A 19,928-nucleotide genomic window follows, 5' to 3' on the forward strand; every position below is an offset into this window, starting at 1 on the left:
GGGGGGGGCAACATGAACAAACTGTAATTACAGTGTCAGTGCCAGTTTTCCTGACTACATGCTCTGGTACTTGACACTGAAGCATTACTTTTGCTTGGATTAAACTGCTGCTTTACTAAGGCAATATATGTAGATAACGGTACATAACTAATATTAAGTATTATTGACACCCCCTATTCATGTAAGTATTATGTAAAAGAAAGCACTCTTATTAAGAAAAAAATGGGAAATGCATAAAAGATGTGCAGAGATATTCTTTCTTTTGTCAGGGATGAGGAAATAGCTGAAGATAAAAATATATCCACCTATCTGTGTTTTGGTTTATATTTCAAAGGCTCAAGAATGACAAGAATACTCTGGGTTTTTTTAATTGCATCTTCGGCAAGAAGAGCCTACATGGATTCTGCTCAGCTAAAGCAAATACCTCTTACTTTCATTTAAAAAACAACTAACATCTGAACATTACCAGATGGGATAGCAGGAGCTATTGTTGCTGACATATTGAGCATATTACATTCCATGTCAGCACTACTGTCAGATGCACAACAGCAATGATGTCTGATTAGCTTTGTCTAGGTCATTCCTTTAAAACAAGCAAACATACAAACAAAAAAACCCAAACCCAGACTGATTTGCTGGAACTAGTAGATTGATTTCTACACGACAACACGAGCTGTTGGCCTGCAGTGACTTTATAGAGTTGATCAATGAAGGAGTTACTTACTCACTATCCCTTTTTAAAATGCCAAAATTCAAATACTTCAGATGTTTTAAAATACAGATCATAGTTGTATAAATCAAAGAATCATTTAATGGTTAGAGTGGAAGGGACCTTTGCTTATGCTTGTTAGTCTTCCCTGAATCCTTTCTATTCCTTTGATATCCCATTTGAAATAGAAGAACCTTGGGAGGCCTAGGCCATGTTACAGATTTTATCAGAGCATTGGTTCTTAACAAGAAATGTTTATAAATTCTATAGGTAGGACTAAGAATATTTGCAAGGTTGTGGCTCACTTCCAAAGCAGACTGAGATACAGTTGTGAGGAAGCCACTGTACTTTCCTTTTCAGATGAAAAAAACAGCAAAGAAAGTAAAAGTCAAACACTTAATTCAGTATCTGTCAACTAAGTGTATTTTAAAAATGAATAGGAGAGAATGGAACCTCAAAATCTACTTTGAAAGATTCTGGATAAACAGCCTGGGCAATAACATCTCTAAACACAGAGCAACACAGTCAAAAAAGAATTGGTTAAACAAAAATCCACCTTGCTGAAATTCCAGCAGAGCATGAATGGGGCAGTCTAGTAAACTGGTAAGCAAAAGGCCATAAATATGCAATGAGTACATAACAAAACTAATAAAAAAAAATACTTACGACGTATGTGAGTATAATAACACTTGTAAAAATACTGAGAGTATAGTTATTTTTTAAAGGTTATGTATGTTTGAAGTATTCATTTAAAGAAACTGTAGCTTTGACAATGCTAAAAATGTGTACCCCTGAGCGATAAATATTTTCCCAACCAAATTATTTTCATATATACCAAATTACAGAAATAAAAGCAATTTAATATTATAAGCCATTCCAGTTGTGTACGGTGTGTAAACAGTGTTTTTAAAAATCATGTGGCTATTATTTGAACATGCTCATTTCATGTAAGACCAATAGGTCATTGAGTTAGATGAACCATGGCAGAGAAGTCAGAAACTCAAATCCTAACCATAGTTATGGCACTGATTCATTCTTTGCCTACGGCAAGTACTAAAGCCAACACTTTCAACAATGACACCTGATCTTTGATCCATTTTAAAGATATAAATAACATTTTTTAAGCTGCTGACCTACGACTTCTAGTAACACAAGAAACTGTGGAGATGGGGATTGTCAGTTTAGGCCAAAGGAGGGAAGACCGTTAAATTTTTAGGAGGTTTCCTTTGCTACTCAGGACAACTGATACATAAAATGCCCATGCCGTACTGAAACAATTGAGGTATAAGCAACCACACAGGTCTGCCAAACCTCATATGAGGGAACACTAAGCTCCAGCAGATTTGGGATGGGCAACTGGAGCTATATCATCTTAAACTACCTCTACAGCGGTCAGCAAAGCTTATCTATAAAAGCCCTAATCAGACTAAGTGCCATCGAGTCTGCTGACTTCCTGTGGGACTTGAGCTCCTGGGCAATTTGGGTTCCCTTGGAAATACCAACCTTTGTAATTACATGCTGTCATACCTAATGGGAAGGACTGGATGATATCACAATGTATTCTTCATATCTACTCGATGTAATGAGCCGCTCTGAAAAGAGGGCTATCTACTGCCCATCAAGCAGTTTTATTTCAGGTTGTACACAGGGTGTTTTTATTGTAGCCCTTCTGATAAAACAGACAAAAAAAAAAAAAAATCCACAAGTACCAGGAAGAATTAAAAGCAGAGAAGACAAAAATGAATAAGCAAAAAATATCTCTGTCATTTCAGCTGATTTTGTAGACTACTATGCTCAACGCTGGGCTTCCAGTAGTATTTTGAGGAACCCAACTGTTTACACAATCTGTTCTATAACATACATTTATTAGAATAAAAAATAATTACCTAGTGAAGACAGAGTTACTGTAGTAGTCCAAGACTATACTCATCAAAATTCCCTCAATAAAAGCAGGTGACTAAGACTTATGTTAACCTTTAGAGTGTGACAGTCACAACTGAGTCACTGAGCACATTCTACTCTGCCACGTATTAGAAGACAGAAACCCAGCCCATTGCAAATTCTAACATTAATCAGCTGCAAGAAAAAACTCAGGATGATTCTCAAATTCAGCAACTAGAGGGAGGAGTGACAAGAGGCAGTATGAGACAAAAAATGGGGTTCCAGTTTTTGTTCCACTAAACACTTTACTATTAAAAGTTCATCCCTCTCTCAGCTTGTTACCAGCTACCTTGAACAGTTCCTGACTTTTGAGAAACTCATTCCTGGATGCCTATTTCTTCCCAGGCACTTTACGGTGAATCTGTGTGTCTGACCTGGGAATCTGATTTCTTCTCTAAGGACTAGGAGCAACCAAGTCAACAGACAATCACAGTGCTGCAGAGGAGGAGCAAAGTCGATTTGATCACTGCCAACAGTGGTACATAACGCACAGCATACATCCCTGGACCCTGCCATGGGTGCATTGCTTGAGCCTATCATCATTATTATTATTCCTACTGCTATATAGTTTAATAAAAACACAAATTGTCATGAATCTGTCCGGCTGACCGGTTACTATCTTAGTGACAGAAGGACAGAGCTAGTGTTACAAATGTCATCTGGAATTTAAGTGATCTTAGTCAAAGACATGGATCCCACCTAGATGAAAAGGTAGCACAACTCTAATCTGTTTGTATCAGAATTCAATCTCATCTTTCCTAGAAGGATAAACAAACATTTCTATTTGTAATACATAAAGAGGACTAATCATAAAAGTAGTGCTCTAAAACTGACAAATACTGTAGTTCATAAACAAAGCCTATATCCTAAGCTTTCAGGGAAAGCAAAAAAAAAAAAACCTCTCTGAGTATAAAGTATTTAAAAAATGAGAGTGAGAGCTAAAGAATGAGAGTCAGCAGAAAACAGAACCACCAATGTACTTGCATGAACAGAAAAATACAATTGGAAAAGAAAAGCAGCAGGCTGTCTGCCAGCAACCTTGATCTTGACCCCATCAAAGTTAATCGCAAATTCCTATCAACTTCAGTGGAACAGGATCGGACATTTAAATTATAAAGAGCTGGGGGCTTTGAAAGATAAGTACAAGATACAGCTTCTAAATTTTGTTCTAGAAGCATTAACACAAGCAGCTAAACGTGGGCTAACACATCTACTTTACAAAACTGCCAGGTGTGTATAATATAAACTTGAAAATTTACTTTTCATGAACTTAATATCTATTGCCCAGAAAAAAAGCATGATTCTGGTACTGATGCCTTCATCACTTTCCTAGCAAAGCACAGATATTTTTAAAGAAGTAACACCCAGTGTCAAATTTTCTAAAACTGAGATAGACAAAACCATACAGTGATATCAGTGTATAGTGCCTAGTGTCTGCACATGTAGAAGCTCAGGGGATGATTATGAGCCAAGATAACACAACGCTGTAAATGTCATTGCATATTTGCACTTACCAAACACCTGTGTACCATGACAGGCAATGTAAATATAAATCCAGACTTACAGAATACACAAATAAGCCTACCTATTCATAAAATTTCATGTACGTCTGCTGTAGCTGATATGGAAGTAATCAAATCTGTGTAAGATACAGTTCACATACGCAGGATGATAGCAATATTCTCTATAGTTATGACTGTACTGTGACTTCCTATTTTAATGCTGTACATCTTCATATGCAGTGCTTCTCTTTACAGTTAAAAGTTGGCTGATAACAGCTTCTTTTTTCGGCTTCTCAGTAAAGACAGCACGCCTCAACTGTGTGTAGTACAACATTTGCTGACCAAATTTTTTTTTTAAAAAGACACTTCAGCTGGTTTATTAAATGAGTCACCCAAATGCTGGGGGATACTATATAGTAACACAAACTATGAATGCCTGAGTGGGAAGGAAGCAAGTACTATTTACAATGCAACTGTGTGTCCAAAAATAGAAATAGCATTGAAGCAAAACCTACTGCCTGCTGCTACACGTGCTTAGCTCTGTCGTAAGTAAAGTTTGAAAACACAACTATTTTTTCTTCTTGTTGCAATGCTAACGGTTCATTATTTAAAAACCTGTGTGCACACACAGGAATACATATACATATATTCATATTCTACTCATCTCCAAGGCACTTCCCTATCACTGTTTCAGAAAAATAAGTATCAGTGCCTACAAATCTATCTTACTAACTGAAAAATGCTGAAATACCAGTCTTGTTTTTAAAAGGAACTTGTATGATTTTATCAATGTTTTTCAATAAAGTAAGCTCAAAAAAAGATTTATTAAACCAGTACTCATGCAAAACCTTGTACTGAATTCAATGCATACTTGACAAAACTCTTATCAACTTCAAAAGCATTTTTTTTTTGTTCTAATTACCAGTACAACTATAGCTTCCTGTACTACTAGTTCAGTTCCCACACAGAACAAAATACAATGGCAAACCTGGAATCTCACAAATTCTTTCTGTGTAAATCCAAACAGTAATTTTGCCAGTGCTGCCATAAAACACAACTTCATTTAAAATATGCTACTACTAGCAACCAAAGTGTTTGCTTAAACCCTAATCTCAAATCAAAAAGTATTTCATTTATTCTACTAATACACATTTCACTCTAGTCAACAACAAATCATGATGCTAAAGTAAGCCTTCTATGACCCAGGACTTCATGGTACTTCTTTTTCCCCCTTTGGAAAGGAAATACAAAATAGCTAAAAAGAATAAATTTAGATCTAATGATATGCAACCAGATTAAAAAATATTTAGGCACTTAATGATAGCTGCCTAATGAGATTTATTTCCATAATTTGTTAATTCCCATTGATTCCTTCTTACTTGGTAATCCAAATATACATCAACGTCCCACTCTTGTTTTATAAAGAATATAAAGCATGAGAAATGTAATCATGAAAAGGGCCTGTATATTTCCTGAATCCTATGATGAAGAATAATATTTACAACTGAATATGACTAAAACAGTTCTAATAAAATGCAGTTTCTTTCATTCTTCCAACTGTCAAGTCATGCATAGTACCTAAGAGCAAACCCTGTTGAAATTAACATGAATTTTGCCTCTGATTTAATTCAATTTGGCTTAAGTACCTGGCCATGCTTTTAGCTACATACAAGCATATCCCTACCTGGAAGGCTTGTGTCTACTACGTATCTAACAGGAACTTCACAGAGATTTCTTCTGCTTACTGAGCAATCAAAGAGACAATACCTCACTAGATAAACACCTTTGCTGCACAGGAGTTCAAATCAAGGCAACACCGATGTGGTCTTTTAACTTAAGTGTAAAGGATTTTATCTTTCTTTTGTAAAGCACGTTTGTTTAGTCAGTATATCACTAGAAGCATGGGTCAATATTTCCACACCTCTAACACTTGAGTCAATATAGTAATATTTTATATTCTTTATTATCTCAGAGAAGTACCGCTCTGCCCTTTCATGATCACAATTTAAGTTATACACGTATTACTTGGGGGCAGCTTTTGACGCAAACCCTTTAACTTGGTTTGTATGAACAAAAAGTTTATGTTCAGCAATACTACTATGCTACACTACTATACAGTCGAGGTATGGAAATTTATTCATCTAATTTAAAAATAATCCTTTCTGTTGTTCTGACTTAGTTTTTATTTGCTTGATGGGGTTTCTGAATATAATTTCACATCTCAAATAATGATCTGTCACACCATATTACAGCATCATGTCACAAGCAAACTTATGTCAGGTGCCTACATTAGATGCCTTTGCATCCAATGGCTAATGCAAGTTTTAAGCAGACCCAATGAGCAATATTAATTTATACTTTTCCCCTTTCCTGTCTATATTAATTATCTTGTTTAGAGTGAATGAGATTCACATTGTTCTACTACAAGACATTTTTTAAAGATAGACTTATGTTATTACTTTTTATATATAACTACTTTTTTTATTCTAAAATAAATCCTGCCACTGACCAAAAAATTACAATAGCAAGTAAAAGGGAAAATATATAATCGCAGTTAGGAGTTACTGTATGTAACGAGGTTAATAATTTGCAGCCCATGGTTGATGTTGCACTATGACCATACAAGATCATTGTGCAGCATTGACAGTCAGAGATATAAGTGGATCTTGACTGCTCACAGAAATGTGGGCTTCTCCCATAAACCTTTTGTGGGTCTCGAGCAAAGGTCAATAAAGGTTACCACAAAACCTGGTTTCAAACAATTTTTGAGTGTCTCTTCATCTCCTATCCAGTCTTTAGAGTAGGAACATCTCCCATGCTGCTCTGTTTACTTGAAAAGGACACTCACATCTGAATTCGGGACAGAACTGCAACAATACTGAATCAACTACAGGTCTTTTCTACAAAGTGGGAGAAAACAAGATGACAAACAAGATCCAAAGCAAATCTCTACATTGAACTTGATCCTGTGGTGTACTGGTGCTTCACTGTTGTTACTGTGATGGCCTAATTTTGAAACGCTGGACACTATTTCTTCACAGCAAATACTTACAACTCAAACAACGGAGGCTTTTTCTCCTGCAGGCTTACTAAAATGTGTTGCCAAACGGGAACACTTTTGAAAAACAAAACTTTTTTTTTTTCTCAAAAAAACATGTCTATCTCTCTACAACCATGTTTCAACCTTTTTCTCTTTTGGAATATTTGTTGGGCACAGTGGGTATGCTGACACTATGTTATCCAGCTCTGCCGGCGGTGCTACAGTAAGCACAACGCTGAGCAGGTATGTCCCTTCTAGTGAAACCAGTCTCCCGGACAAAGCAGCCCAAATTTTTCCTGCTGTTGTGCAATTACCAGCCAGTCAGGATTCGGGCGCTGCCGCCGCCAGGTGTGCATCCATTTCTCCCGGTGCTTTAAAGCCAACCGCTTACGCGCCCATCACGGGGCTGCTCGAGTGTTACTTCCTGCAAAGCCCTCGGCTCCGACGGACGGCACCCGAGCGGAACGGCGGGCGGGCGGGCGGCAGGACACCCCCGGCCGAACTTCGGCCGCCCCTCGCCTTCTCCCGCCACAGACCCCCAGACACGCGAGCAAGCCCCCGGCCCCGGCCGGCTGCTCTCGCCTGCCCGCCGCCACGTCGCGCGCGGTTGTCCCCCACCGCGTTACCGTTACGTCGCCTTTTCAAACCCGGCAGGAGGGCGGGCGGTTAAACCCCCACGAGGGAGCGCGCGCCCCTCCCCACCCCGCCGCGCGGCCCCAACGGCTCTCCCTGACAGGAGCTGCTCCCCCCCAGCACCCCCGCCAGGCCTCCGCTCCGTTCCGCGCCCACGACGCGCCTCTCGCCGGCCCCCTCCGCCACCGAGGCCGGGGGGGGGACCCCTGCCCCAGGGCGGCCTGGGACGCGCGGCACTACCTTTCGGTCCCGCTGCGGCGGCAGAGGAGCCGCTGGCTTTCTTAAGGGCAAGGTGTCTCCTTGGGCGCGGAGATGTGAAGGGGGCGTCCCCCGGGGCGTCCTCCTAAGGGTCGGCGGGACTCGGCGGGACGGGACGGTACAGTGCGGCGCGGTACGGCACGGCGCGGTGCGGCGCGACAGCCCCACGGCACTACAGCGGCCCCGGCGCCCGTTGCCATGGGGACAGGTCCCGCCCCTCAAGACTGGGGGGGCGTGTGAGGGCATGGGGGTGTGCGGGTCTGTGTGTGTGTGTGTGGGTCTGGGTCTGGGTCTGGGTCTGGGTCTGTGTGTGGGTGTGAGACTATTTCCAACCAGTACATTTGTTTATGCTGTGGTGTAAACTTGGGGTTCGATTTCTGGATCTCCCTTCCCACCCTGTTTTGAAGTGTGGTGCCTGTTTTTTTTTTGGACTAATACCTTTTCTACACTCTGGGTGCTAAAAGTGCTCATGCAATATTTGGGAAAATTTACTTATAATAAATAGGTAAATACCAGCCGTGATAGCAAATACTCTGTAGTGTGAAGGGGGCGTCCCCCGGGGCGTCCTCCTAAGGGTCGGCGGGACTCGGCGGGACGGGACGGTACAGTGCGGCGCGGTACGGCACGGCGCGGTGCGGCGCGACAGCCCCACGGCACTACAGCGGCCCCGGCGCCCGTTGCCATGGGGACAGGTCCCGCCCCTCAAGACGCGGGGATTGGCCGGGCCTGACCCCCGCCCGGGCGTCGCGGAGGGCTCTGATTGGGCAAACCAGCGGACATGGGGGCAGTCCCGATGGCGGGAGGGGCCGGGCCGCCAGGGCAGCCGCCTGCCTCGAGAAGGTACGTGGCGGTCGCCGCGGAGGCGGGGCCGGGCCGCGGGGCCTCTGGCGTCACGGGGGAGGCGGGCGCGTACCTGGGCCGCGCGGGGGGGTCGGCGGGGGCCGGGCAGCCCCGGGGGGACCGGTATTGCGGGTGTGAGACTATTTCCAACCAGTACATTTGTTTATGCTGTGGTGTAAACTTGGGGTTCGATTTCTGGATCTCCCTTCCCACCCTGTTTTGAAGTGTGGTGCCTGTTTTTTTTTTGGACTAATACCTTTTCTACACTCTGGGTGCTAAAAGTGCTCATGCAATATTTGGGAAAATTTACTTATAATAAATAGGTAAATACCAGCCGTGATAGCAAATACTCTGTATAAAAATAACTCTTTCTGGAATAAGCATGGGTCCTGGTTGTAACCTGTGACACGGTTCCATACTGTGAGCCATGCACTCATATTTAAACAAAGAGGTATTGACATGTACACTTTGTTGAAAAAGTTTTACCACTGTGCGTTGTATTTCTGTAATTCTGATTTACAAGATAATTAAATATCTGCAAGTTATTTAAGATTTGTTTAAGAAATTGTTGCAATATACAAATGAGAAAAAAATACATTTATGAGGGATTTGTGCATTCCAGGCAAGATACTCAAAACTATCATGGGGTTTTGGTTGCTTAATTATAATGAGAATTGGAGTCCAAAGTGGCAGTTGAAATTGTGGCTTCTGGGTTATGCATGTGAAAGAAAAATGGGCATGTAAACTGTCTATAATGACATCTGTGGTAATAGAAAGCTATTAAAGTAATAGGGCTGACACTACTAACACTACTTGGAGCTTTCCCTCGTTCTCAAGGAAATACTGTAAAATCATTTTTCCACAGTATTTTTCACTTTATGAGCAGAGTTTTGTGGTCGGTTAGCATTCTTTACTAGTTTGTAAACTGTCATTTTCTGGACCTGGAAGCACTGCAATTTTTAAGCATAAATTCATACATACACATCAGTACTCATGCAGAGCTTATGTCAAAAACTAAATAGCTGTTCTGATGAGAACAGGTGAACCAAACATACAATGATACAATTGAAAAGGCGCCACAAATACATGCAGAAAGAACCTGGAAACTTGTGGCTCTGCATTTTATCAGGGTAAACCACGACGTGTCACCAGGAGAGCTGTTGTGACCGGGCCTTTTGACATGTCACAGGCTCCACAAGCATGACTCACTGGAAACAGGGAGATGGGGCTCTGCTTGCGTGGCAGTGACCCGGTGTCCTCACCTACGCGTTGTCAGGAGCTGGTTACGTGCTGAGGCAGGAAAGAAATCCTCTAGTGCTCTGGGTGGTGTTTGGCCATAACTGACTTAGTTGGCCTTCTGGGAACACGATCACCCTCATCTTTTGCAGCTTAGTTTAAGGTTATAGCCTGCCGCTCGGTGCTCTGCCATGCTGCTTTGTTTTCTGTAGTTGAATGGGTGTTTGCAAGGGGGCAGGACAGATCAATTTGCTGCTGGGTATTTAAAACATACGCTTTTGTTTGTTGTTTTTCTCCTGTCCCTACAAGCAACAGTGAAGAAGGGGAGCATGAGGGAAGAGAGGGAAATTCTTTAAACAAGTATTGGTACCAAGAAGAAAAAAGCTGTATGAAGCTGTGCCCTTGTTGCTAATGTTAATGTGGGACATCCAAAGTTGTTTTCTCCAGTCAGGCACAATGTCAAGCTCTTCAGCAGCTGATCTAGAATACACAATGGCAAAGAGGTCTATGGTCAGTTTATGCAAACAGCCTGTGAACCAACAGGGTGCCCAGGCAGTAGTGCAGTCGCTCTACTGGTACTGGTCAATACATGAGAAACCCCAGCATGTCTGAATGCAAGAAAATCCACCTCGCTGTATACCATCGAGGTTAAAATATACTCACTTTAATGCAATGGCAAGGTTTGTTCTGTTACGATTTCCTGCTTTCTTTCTAAATTAGTTTCTGAGTTTCTATCTAAATCTCTAAAGCAATTTTTAGTTCTGTTATAAGTTACAAGATGGTGTTATGCTTATTGAGATAGATTCTCCTTATTCTGGTTCTTGCTTTTTTTTTTTCTTAATTGCTTTGGGTTTGCATATTGGTTTTTTGGGTCTGTTTAGCTCAGGTCTCAGGTGGACTTAGCCACACAGCTTCTAAAGCTGTTTGATTGCTGATTTAGATGGTTTAGAAGATGATTTTTGTATTCTTAAACGTTACTTCAGTTTCAACATGCAGGAAGCTGCAAGGCTTGAAAACTGCTAAGGATTTCAGTATCGCAACAGAAGCAGTTACCTTCATCTGAAATTGAGAAACGCTGTTCTTAACGGTGGACTTAACATGGCAAAGTGGAAGAAAGTGACTGTCTGTGGCTACAGTTTTGTTACACTGTTCCATACGTTAGTAAAAATTAGTAGGGTTTCAAGAGGGCTCCTATATATCAGAATGCCCTTGATACTTTTTGCAGTTGTTTTTATTTTGTGGAAGGTTATTGATATTAAAACTCCTATCAGCAGAATAAAGAGTTAGGTAGTCAAATGTCTCTGAAGCAGTAGTCCTAAACCCTGGCTCCTAAATCTCCCTCTTCTGTCTCTGCTCAGGGCAACACAGTGACAGATGCTACTTTTGACATTGGCAGCAGCAAGAGAAAAAGGGGGTAGAAAGGGGGTAACTTATTAGCGTTTGTGTTTTAACCACAGAGTAAGCTGGTAACTTCAAGGCTGGTGCATAAGTAATTTATTTTTTTTTCCTTCTCCCCTCTCCTCCACCCCCCAGTTCTGTCCATCAGAAGAAGCAGTAGTGACAGAAGCCATATTGTAACTTGCTTCATTTGAGTTAGGAAAAAGTACCTAGAAATGAGGACGGAATTTATTCTGCGCGCCTATATGGCCATGGCAATGCTGCTGTTGAAAAACTCATGCTTAACTAGCACAATATGTGGTTTCCTGTGATGTGTACAAGTTCCTACTGGCCACAGAGCCGAGACTGCTGAAGTCATTTGCTGTGTTTCTTAACAGCAATGAGTTAATAGACATAACCACAGACCTGAAACGGAAAAAAAAAAAAAAAAAAAGAAAAAAGCTGTATGAAGCTGTGCCCTTGTTGCTAATGTTAATGTGGGACATCCAAAGTTGTTTTCTCCAGTCAGGCACAATGTCAAGCTCTTCAGCAGCTGATCTAGAATACACAATGGCAAAGAGGTCTATGGTCAGTTTATGCAAACAGCCTGTGAACCAACAGGGTGCCCAGGCAGTAGTGCAGTCGCTCTACTGGTACTGGTCAATACATGAGAAACCCCAGCATGTCTGAATGCAAGAAAATCCACCTCGCTGTATACCATCGAGGTTAAAATATACTCACTTTAATGCAATGGCAAGGTTTGTTCTGTTACGATTTCCTGCTTTCTTTCTAAATTAGTTTCTGAGTTTCTATCTAAATCTCTAAAGCAATTTTTAGTTCTGTTATAAGTTACAAGATGGTGTTATGCTTATTGAGATAGATTCTCCTTATTCTGGTTCTTGCTTTTTTTTTTTCTTAATTGCTTTGGGTTTGCATATTGGTTTTTTGGGTCTGTTTAGCTCAGGTCTCAGGTGGACTTAGCCACACAGCTTCTAAAGCTGTTTGATTGCTGATTTAGATGGTTTAGAAGATGATTTTTGTATTCTTAAACGTTACTTCAGTTTCAACATGCAGGAAGCTGCAAGGCTTGAAAACTGCTAAGGATTTCAGTATCGCAACAGAAGCAGTTACCTTCATCTGAAATTGAGAAACGCTGTTCTTAACGGTGGACTTAACATGGCAAAGTGGAAGAAAGTGACTGTCTGTGGCTACAGTTTTGTTACACTGTTCCATACGTTAGTAAAAATTAGTAGGGTTTCAAGAGGGCTCCTATATATCAGAATGCCCTTGATACTTTTTGCAGTTGTTTTTATTTTGTGGAAGGTTATTGATATTAAAACTCCTATCAGCAGAATAAAGAGTTAGGTAGTCAAATGTCTCTGAAGCAGTAGTCCTAAACCCTGGCTCCTAAATCTCCCTCTTCTGTCTCTGCTCAGGGCAACACAGTGACAGATGCTACTTTTGACATTGGCAGCAGCAAGAGAAAAAGGGGGTAGAAAGGGGGTAACTTATTAGCGTTTGTGTTTTAACCACAGAGTAAGCTGGTAACTTCAAGGCTGGTGCATAAGTAATTTATTTTTTTTTCCTTCTCCCCTCTCCTCCACCCCCCAGTTCTGTCCATCAGAAGAAGCAGTAGTGACAGAAGCCATATTGTAACTTGCTTCATTTGAGTTAGGAAAAAGTACCTAGAAATGAGGACGGAATTTATTCTGCGCGCCTATATGGCCATGGCAATGCTGCTGTTGAAAAACTCATGCTTAACTAGCACAATATGTGGTTTCCTGTGATGTGTACAAGTTCCTACTGGCCACAGAGCCGAGACTGCTGAAGTCATTTGCTGTGTTTCTTAACAGCAATGAGTTAATAGACATAACCACAGACCTGAAACGGAAAAAAAAAAAAAAAAATAGAGATTTTAAAGTTAAGAGTGTGATGGTTAAGTGCCTAATTTATCCAGTGTGGGAGGGCTATCGACTTCATATGAGAGTACGTAAGGGCAAGTAAGTGATATTAAGGGTATGTAGTAATAGGATGAGGGGCAATAGCTTCAAACTGGAAGAGGCTTGATTTAGATTAGATCTCAGGAAGAAAATTTTCTCTATGAGAGTGGTGAGACACTGGCCCAGGTTCCCCAGAGAAGCTGTGGATGCCCCATCCCTGGAGGTGTTCAGGACCAGGCTGGATGGGGCTTTGAGCAACCTGGTCTAGAGGGAGGTGTCCCTGCCCAGGGCAGGGGGGTTGGAACTAGGTGATCTTTAAGGTCCCTTCCAACCTAAACCATTCTGTGATTAAGTGGCAGACAAGAATACAATTAATTCAGTGGTGTGAATTAAGCTGTGGTGTATGTTTCCTTGAGGAAGCATTGGCTTCAGAGGAGTCGAATGAGTTTCTACTTAGCTTAGTGTATGACCCATAAGTTTTCTTCCTCTGGCAGAACTCTGCCTGGAATCTTTCTCCAGTTTGAACAAGTATAGCTCATGTCCTCCCTGATTAACATTACCTATTTGTGGGGTTGGTTTGTTGTTTGGGTTGTTGGTTTTTTTGTATATTTAAGCAGCTGGAAAATCTTTATCCAAATGTAGTTACTGGTTCCATGAGCTTATCAGTTATGACCATATCCTGGCTTTTGGGAGATGTATTTTGTGGGCGTTATCTCCAGTTGTAACAGGGTTAGATTTTCTATCAACAAAAGTACTTCCTCCCATTTAAGCCCTGGTAAAAGCATCCTAAGTAGAAAGGGAGTAGAGGAATTATGCTGTAATTTTAGCAGTTTTTTCTTGCATAGTCTCTCTTTTACGCAAGGAAGAACGTTTGCCTCAAACTTTGCCATATCTTCTGTTATTAACTCAGACAATCTTACTCTAGTACATGATAAATGGGACTGATTTATTATTCCTTGTACAATTGAGACAAATTTATTGAGGCAAGATACATCTTTGTGTTGTAGAATTGCAGTAGCATTGTATATTGGTATCAGCTAGTACAAGCCTTTCTAGGAAATGAAATTTAGAACAAAAGACTTTAGATAGAACTAATCCAAATGTTGCAATTCAGAGCTGAAAATTGCAGTCACTTTTTAAAACCCCTTCCAGGCTGGGAGGAGGGAATATTTCTAACGTATTGTTTTGTAAGCCAAAAGTATGAATTCATTAAGAAATTGCTGTGAATTAAACCCTGACATGCTCGTACAGCATGACAACTATTCTATGCTAAATTTGAGATACTTCACCCTTTGGTAGAAAAATCAAGCAGCAAGATTTTTTTGTTTTAGAAACAAATAACCACCAGTTGAAAGATTATAATTATTTTTTTTTTCTTTTTCTTCTTGCAGGTCCCATGCTGTTGTAAGGCCTGCGGCTTGGAGTGGAGAAGATTTCTGTCATTGCTTTGACTATTTCAAGATCGTTTTCACCCTCTCTCAGTCACAAGCTGATAAGTACCATAGCCTCGTTAGTTATGGCTACTTATTTTTCTTCTTCCTAGTACTATGCGGCTACTTCATTTTGGGCTGGAACCTGCTTTAACAGAAGGGTGGAGAACCTCTGCGTAGGGTGGATCCCCAGCTTTCTGGGACTGTGCCAGTTCCCCCTCCCATGATCTGGGGCACATCTGGCAGCGTGACCACAGCCATGGGATGGGACCTGTGCCTATTTGTGACTGGGAGTGCCTGCAGCTTGGTCCCTCGGTTGATCCTCTTCTGGTCATGTCATGTGATTAATTGGAATAAAAGCTAGATGGATTGTTCTGGTTAGGTATTAGAGACTTCTTATTCCTGTTTTGGTGTTAGTCTTCTATTCATTGACATGAAACAAGAGCCTATTTATTGCATGTCTTGAGCAGAATTCCATTACACTAGTTAATTTGGAGAGGTAGGGGTAAAAAAAATCTGTTGTCTTCTACTGTTGACCAAAACCCAAATTCTAGAATAAAGATGAGTTATCAGTGTTAGAAACTTCAGATTCCTCTTCTGGTAGCTACTGAACAGCACAGACACAGAACAGGAATGCTCTTTGCCTATGAAAGTTTGTAGTCTAAAGCCATGCTGTATTATCTCTCAGTTTCTCCCTATCCTTTCTGGGGGATGTATGTAGCTGGCCTTCTGCTGCAGATTGCAGAGTGATGTATTAATTTCCAGACTGATTTTCTAACCTTAAAATTATAAGAAATAATTTTTATCTCTCTGTGTATTGTAAGTAAAAGGGAAAATAAAATATACTGTGAACTTGAAAAGGGTTGGAAAGGGTGAGAAAGAAATGTTTTCATAATATTAAATTTTATTTACTGAATTTTAATAAAATGGCTACCCTAGAACAAAAATAAGAAATCTTAGTCTGAACCCTGCACAGTCTGAGGGTTCTGTTTCAATTGGACGTGATTTGTGAAGGTAAACATGCTTAATCAGATTCAGCTTTTAAATTCAGCAACTCTTAAACAGAAAGTTATCAGCCAAATAACTTTATTTTGAAACAGCAATACTTAGGCCTTGATGCAGCAAAGTATTTAAGCATATGTTTAGGACTATGCCTACTTCCTTTTGTGGATTTGCTTACATTTCTGTAAGATTTTATAAAATATATTTTTCTAAACAAACATGCCAGGACTCAGGGGTTTAGGTTAGAGATCAGTGAAGGGAGGCTTCCTTGAAAATTTCAGCTCTGTGCTGATAAAAAAGGAAATAGGCAGTTTTTATTCTGCAGGGGAAGATTATATACATGCACATTTACCATAACCTGGTAAAGATGCAGGGTACTTTAGAAACAAAGAAGGAGATGTGGTTGGAGAAACAGGTGTGATCTTGCTTCCAAAATGCTTATAGTTAGAACTGAGGCCAGACCCATAATATATTCAGAATGAAAAACCACAGTAAATTGAGGAAGAAAGTTTCAAAAAAAAAAACCCTCAAACCAACCCAAACAGCTTTCACTGTTTTGAAGTTGTAGAAAAATTTGAATACTGGTATGAGACATGAGGATAATTTCAGACTTGAAGCAACATGGAAAAGTCATGAAAAGAAAACAGAAGAGGAGCAATATCTTGCTTAAGATGGAGGTAAGACATCTATGTTGGTATAACTCAACTGAACTATGTTGGTGCTCTCAACTGAAGACAGGGTGGCTTGGAAATGAGACGATAATGAACAGCATGAAAAACAAGAAGTAAAAGGTAGGATACTGTGGTTACAATGAGAAGTGTATCACTTACAACACTTCTCCAGCTTCTCATTTCTGCTAATGGAAATATTTTTAAAAGTAGGGGGAAAAAAAGGCTTATAGTAAAGGACTTACCTGTATGTGGATCACACAAATCTCATGTGGAACAAGAAGTACCATAAATGTCTCATTAAAGGAAAATGTAGCACTTTATTCTGATGCAGTTTTTGTTTGATTTCTCATGTAAATCAGTATTTTATTACATATTTTTTCAAATCATCTGCAGTTTATATAATTTATATAATGCTACTGTTTTCATAAAGCAGATGGGTAGCATCTGAACATTAGGCAAAGGCTAAGTATCTACCAGATATTTACAAGATTGTGGTAGTAATTTAAAAAAATGCTGATCTTTTAAAATTATAGCTACTTCTCTCCTGTCATAATTATATGCATGCAATTATCTCTCAGTTATTGTAGGGAAAAAAAGGGGAGTCAACATGGGGATTTTTACACTTCTGGTGTTTAGATGTTTTGGTTTATTTACTATGTTTTTTTTAAAAACCTTGGACTAAAGAGGGGAAGTCAGCAGTAGCGTTTCTCAGGAACTTGTACCAGGCCTCTGTGCTTCAGTGTTATCATAAATGATCCCAAAGCAGGGATAGAAAATGATGTAAGAAGTTTGCTGATGACAGGGAATTCCTTAGAGTAACCAAACTGGAAGCTGACCTTTTATTTCAGATCTGCAGAGTATAACTCTGTGATAAAGCAGCAAATGATGTGTTAGTACTGTAAACTGATTTGCCTTGAGGAAAAGGTGGTCTTGTCAAAAAAACCAACATCCAAAATGGCAAGCTGTGCACTAGCTTTCTTATTGCCTAGATTGTGGATGTGTAATAAGGAAGTTCTGTGAAGACATCAGCACAAGTCAGTGATGGTCAAAATAGCAAGTGTGAGGCCTAATGGAATTGCAAGGAAAATGATAGCACACTCAGTGATGGTCAAAATAGCAAGTGTGAAGCCTAATGGAATTGCAAGGAAAATGATAGCATAAAATGCAAAGGGTTCTTGTATTACTGCATAAATTCATTGTTACACTGGTATAATAAATACAACATGCAGGTTTACTCCTGTAATGTCATGAGTGGCATGCTGGAGGTGAATATAAATGCTCACTATTTCTCATAACACAAGAAACTGGAGGTGAATAGAAATGCTCACTATTTCTCATAACACAAGAAAAAAGCATTCAAATCAGGTGGCAGATTCAAAGGTATGTGCTGACCGTTACTACCTGTCTTTCCTTGGTATTGCATGTTGCAGTTTCTCAGCTGTCTTCTGTTCTGTGAAATTATCCCACCTTTTTGGCTGGATTCCAAGTCAGAGTTAAACTATAAGGTTTTTTAACAGCTTTGTGGAGAAAGATGTGGTAGGATCTGATGTATCTTTGAGAGATTAAAGGTCAGAGCACAGTTTTCACTTTTCTAGCATGTCGTGAAAAGTACAGATCTGCTCTTTGGGTGCAGTGGATGAAAAGTACTATTACCTTGTGTTGTTGTGAATTGTATGAACCAAAGGTCTTCCTTTTCCTTTAGGTTTTTTAATTATGGTGCTTAGTTCCTGGTGAGAATCTATCTTTAGTTGCAGACAAAATAATAACCAGTTTCATTAGCAGAACTTGGTGTTGAAAATACAAAATGTATAGCTGAAATTTACAGCAAAATCTCAAAGGATGGGGGGGAAGCATATGTGAGTGCAAGGGGGTGCAGCTGTGTGACCAAGTGTGAGTGTGTGTATGGGAGCATGGGTGTGAGATGGAGGAGCAGTCAGTATGTAGGAGCAAATGGGCAAGTGGGAGGCATGGGAGTGATGGTAAAGATGCATCAGTGTGCACACATACTGGTGTGTGTGGAAGTGTGTGTGGACACAGGTGAACGTGTGTATTGAGTGATTTTTCAGGAAATACAAAAGCTGAGGAGTTAAACCAGAAATTACAGCCTTCCATTTTTGTGCTCCACGGAGATGTTTGTGGAGAGGTGGCGCTCAAACCCCAGTCCCCATCTGGAGTCTATTCATTTTTCCCTGCTACTCTTCCCTGGGGAATGTGCTGGAGACCAAATCTTCCAGTGAAAGGGTAGCAAGAGCATTTCTGGTTTGGAGGCCATTTCCCAGCCTTTCTAGACTGTCCACAGCGTGAAGCACCCTTTTGTCCACTGTTTCATCTGGTAATACTGAAATGAAATATATATGTTTGTGGACATCTGTAGAATAGCACTGACAATATTTACAGCTTTGGAAGCTGAAAGTAAAGCACACAAAAAATATATTTATGTGCTCATTAGAACGATGAGTTACAGACTAGGCGTGTATTTGTTTCCTCACACTGAAAAAAGGAACAGTATTTAGCAAAAAGCATTGTTGGTGTCCTTGTTGGACCTCAACTTTATCTTGTTCTTGAAAAACTTGCTGAGGAAATTAAAATGTTACAAGAATGGGAGGATATGGTAGCAAGTTCTGCTCCATCCTGTGTTGTTTTGGACTCTGGCCATCAGGAAACATTTTGTATACTTCAGAGATGACACACTTTCTCTTCAGTAGTAGTATTATGAGCAAGATGTGTAAATAATATGTGGCAAGGGGGGACTTTATTGAAAAAAAGGAAATCATGCCAACTTTTCCTTTCTTTGATGAAATTTTAAAAAGAGATTTCTACAAAAGCTGTGCCAGGGGGAATTTGCATGTTTTGTATTGACCTACATAAAACCTAGTTAAACATAAAAGTAACTCAAAAGTTGTTTCAGTCTGCTTCTGTCACCCTTTATACTTTAGCAACCATTGATCTTTATTCTTTGTCAACTCATAAATGTTTAACACTGCATTGCAAATATTTTTCCTCACCGCCAAAAGGATTCATAAAAATAGGGCTGAGGGAAAATATTTGAAAGAGCATTGTTTGTAATTTCCTTGTCTCTTCCGAGCTGTGTGTTTAGAAAATGGAAATACAGGCTTCTACCTACTACAGAAGAATGGAAGTAAATCATAATGCAAGCTTGTTCAAAAGAAATTATGTATCTTGGAGTAGGAAAACTCACAGATCAATATAACATTTTCTTGCATAGCTTGAATTTATTTCAAAAGATTGATTCTAGACATTTGCTTTGGTATCTAACTGGTAATTCTGCCAAATGTATCTAATTTGGATAAAAAGTTATGTGTTTGACCTGAATAACTCATGTCATGGT

General features: G+C 40.2%; 3 protein-coding genes across 4 annotated transcripts in view; 2 read left to right on the plus strand and 1 right to left on the minus strand.

The window, feature by feature from the left end:
* Nucleotides 1-8,283, minus strand: part of NUCB2 (nucleobindin 2) — a 29,016-nt gene extending 20,733 nt beyond the window's left edge. The window contains exon 1 of the mRNA XM_014962258.1: nucleotides 8,066-8,283. The gene's annotated coding sequence lies outside the window, so the exon portion shown is untranslated. The remainder of the gene's footprint in view (nucleotides 1-8,065) is intronic.
* On the plus strand, nucleotides 7,386-15,763 carry LOC106900253 (translation initiation factor IF-2-like). Its single transcript, XM_014962249.1, has 4 exons — nucleotides 7,386-7,819; nucleotides 7,946-8,291; nucleotides 8,776-8,923; nucleotides 14,868-15,763. Exons 1-4 carry the CDS (start codon nucleotides 7,386-7,388, stop codon nucleotides 14,882-14,884), a joined length of 945 nt encoding a protein of 314 aa, XP_014817735.1. The 3' UTR covers nucleotides 14,885-15,763.
* Nucleotides 15,764-15,890: 127 nt separating this feature from the next.
* Nucleotides 15,891-19,928, plus strand: part of PIK3C2A (phosphatidylinositol-4-phosphate 3-kinase catalytic subunit type 2 alpha) — a 69,676-nt gene continuing 65,638 nt past the window's right edge. Inside the window, exon 1 of one of the 2 annotated variants that reach the window (XM_014962256.1) lies at nucleotides 15,891-16,585. The gene's annotated coding sequence lies outside the window, so the exon portion shown is untranslated. The remainder of the gene's footprint in view (nucleotides 16,586-19,928) is intronic. The other variant, XM_014962257.1, reaches the window with a different exon arrangement.

Source organism: Calidris pugnax, unplaced genomic scaffold (genome assembly GCF_001431845.1).
Source record: "Calidris pugnax isolate Ruff unplaced genomic scaffold, ASM143184v1 scaffold593, whole genome shotgun sequence".
NCBI lineage: Eukaryota > Metazoa > Chordata > Aves > Charadriiformes > Scolopacidae > Calidris > Calidris pugnax.

What these genes read in the sequence shown, in the direction of transcription:
- LOC106900253 (XM_014962249.1), top strand. Translation starts at nt 7,386, where the DNA reads ATGTTATCCAGCTCTGCCGGCGGTGCTACAGTAAGCACAACGCTGAGC. An exon ending in TTGTCCCCCACCGCGTTACC is followed by an intron (nt 7,820 to 7,945) that starts GTTACGTCGCCT and finishes GCTCCCCCCCAG; the next exon opens with CACCCCCGCCAGGCCTCCGC. An exon ending in GCCCGTTGCCATGGGGACAG is followed by an intron (nt 8,292 to 8,775) that starts GTCCCGCCCCTC and finishes CCATGGGGACAG; the next exon opens with GTCCCGCCCCTCAAGACGCG.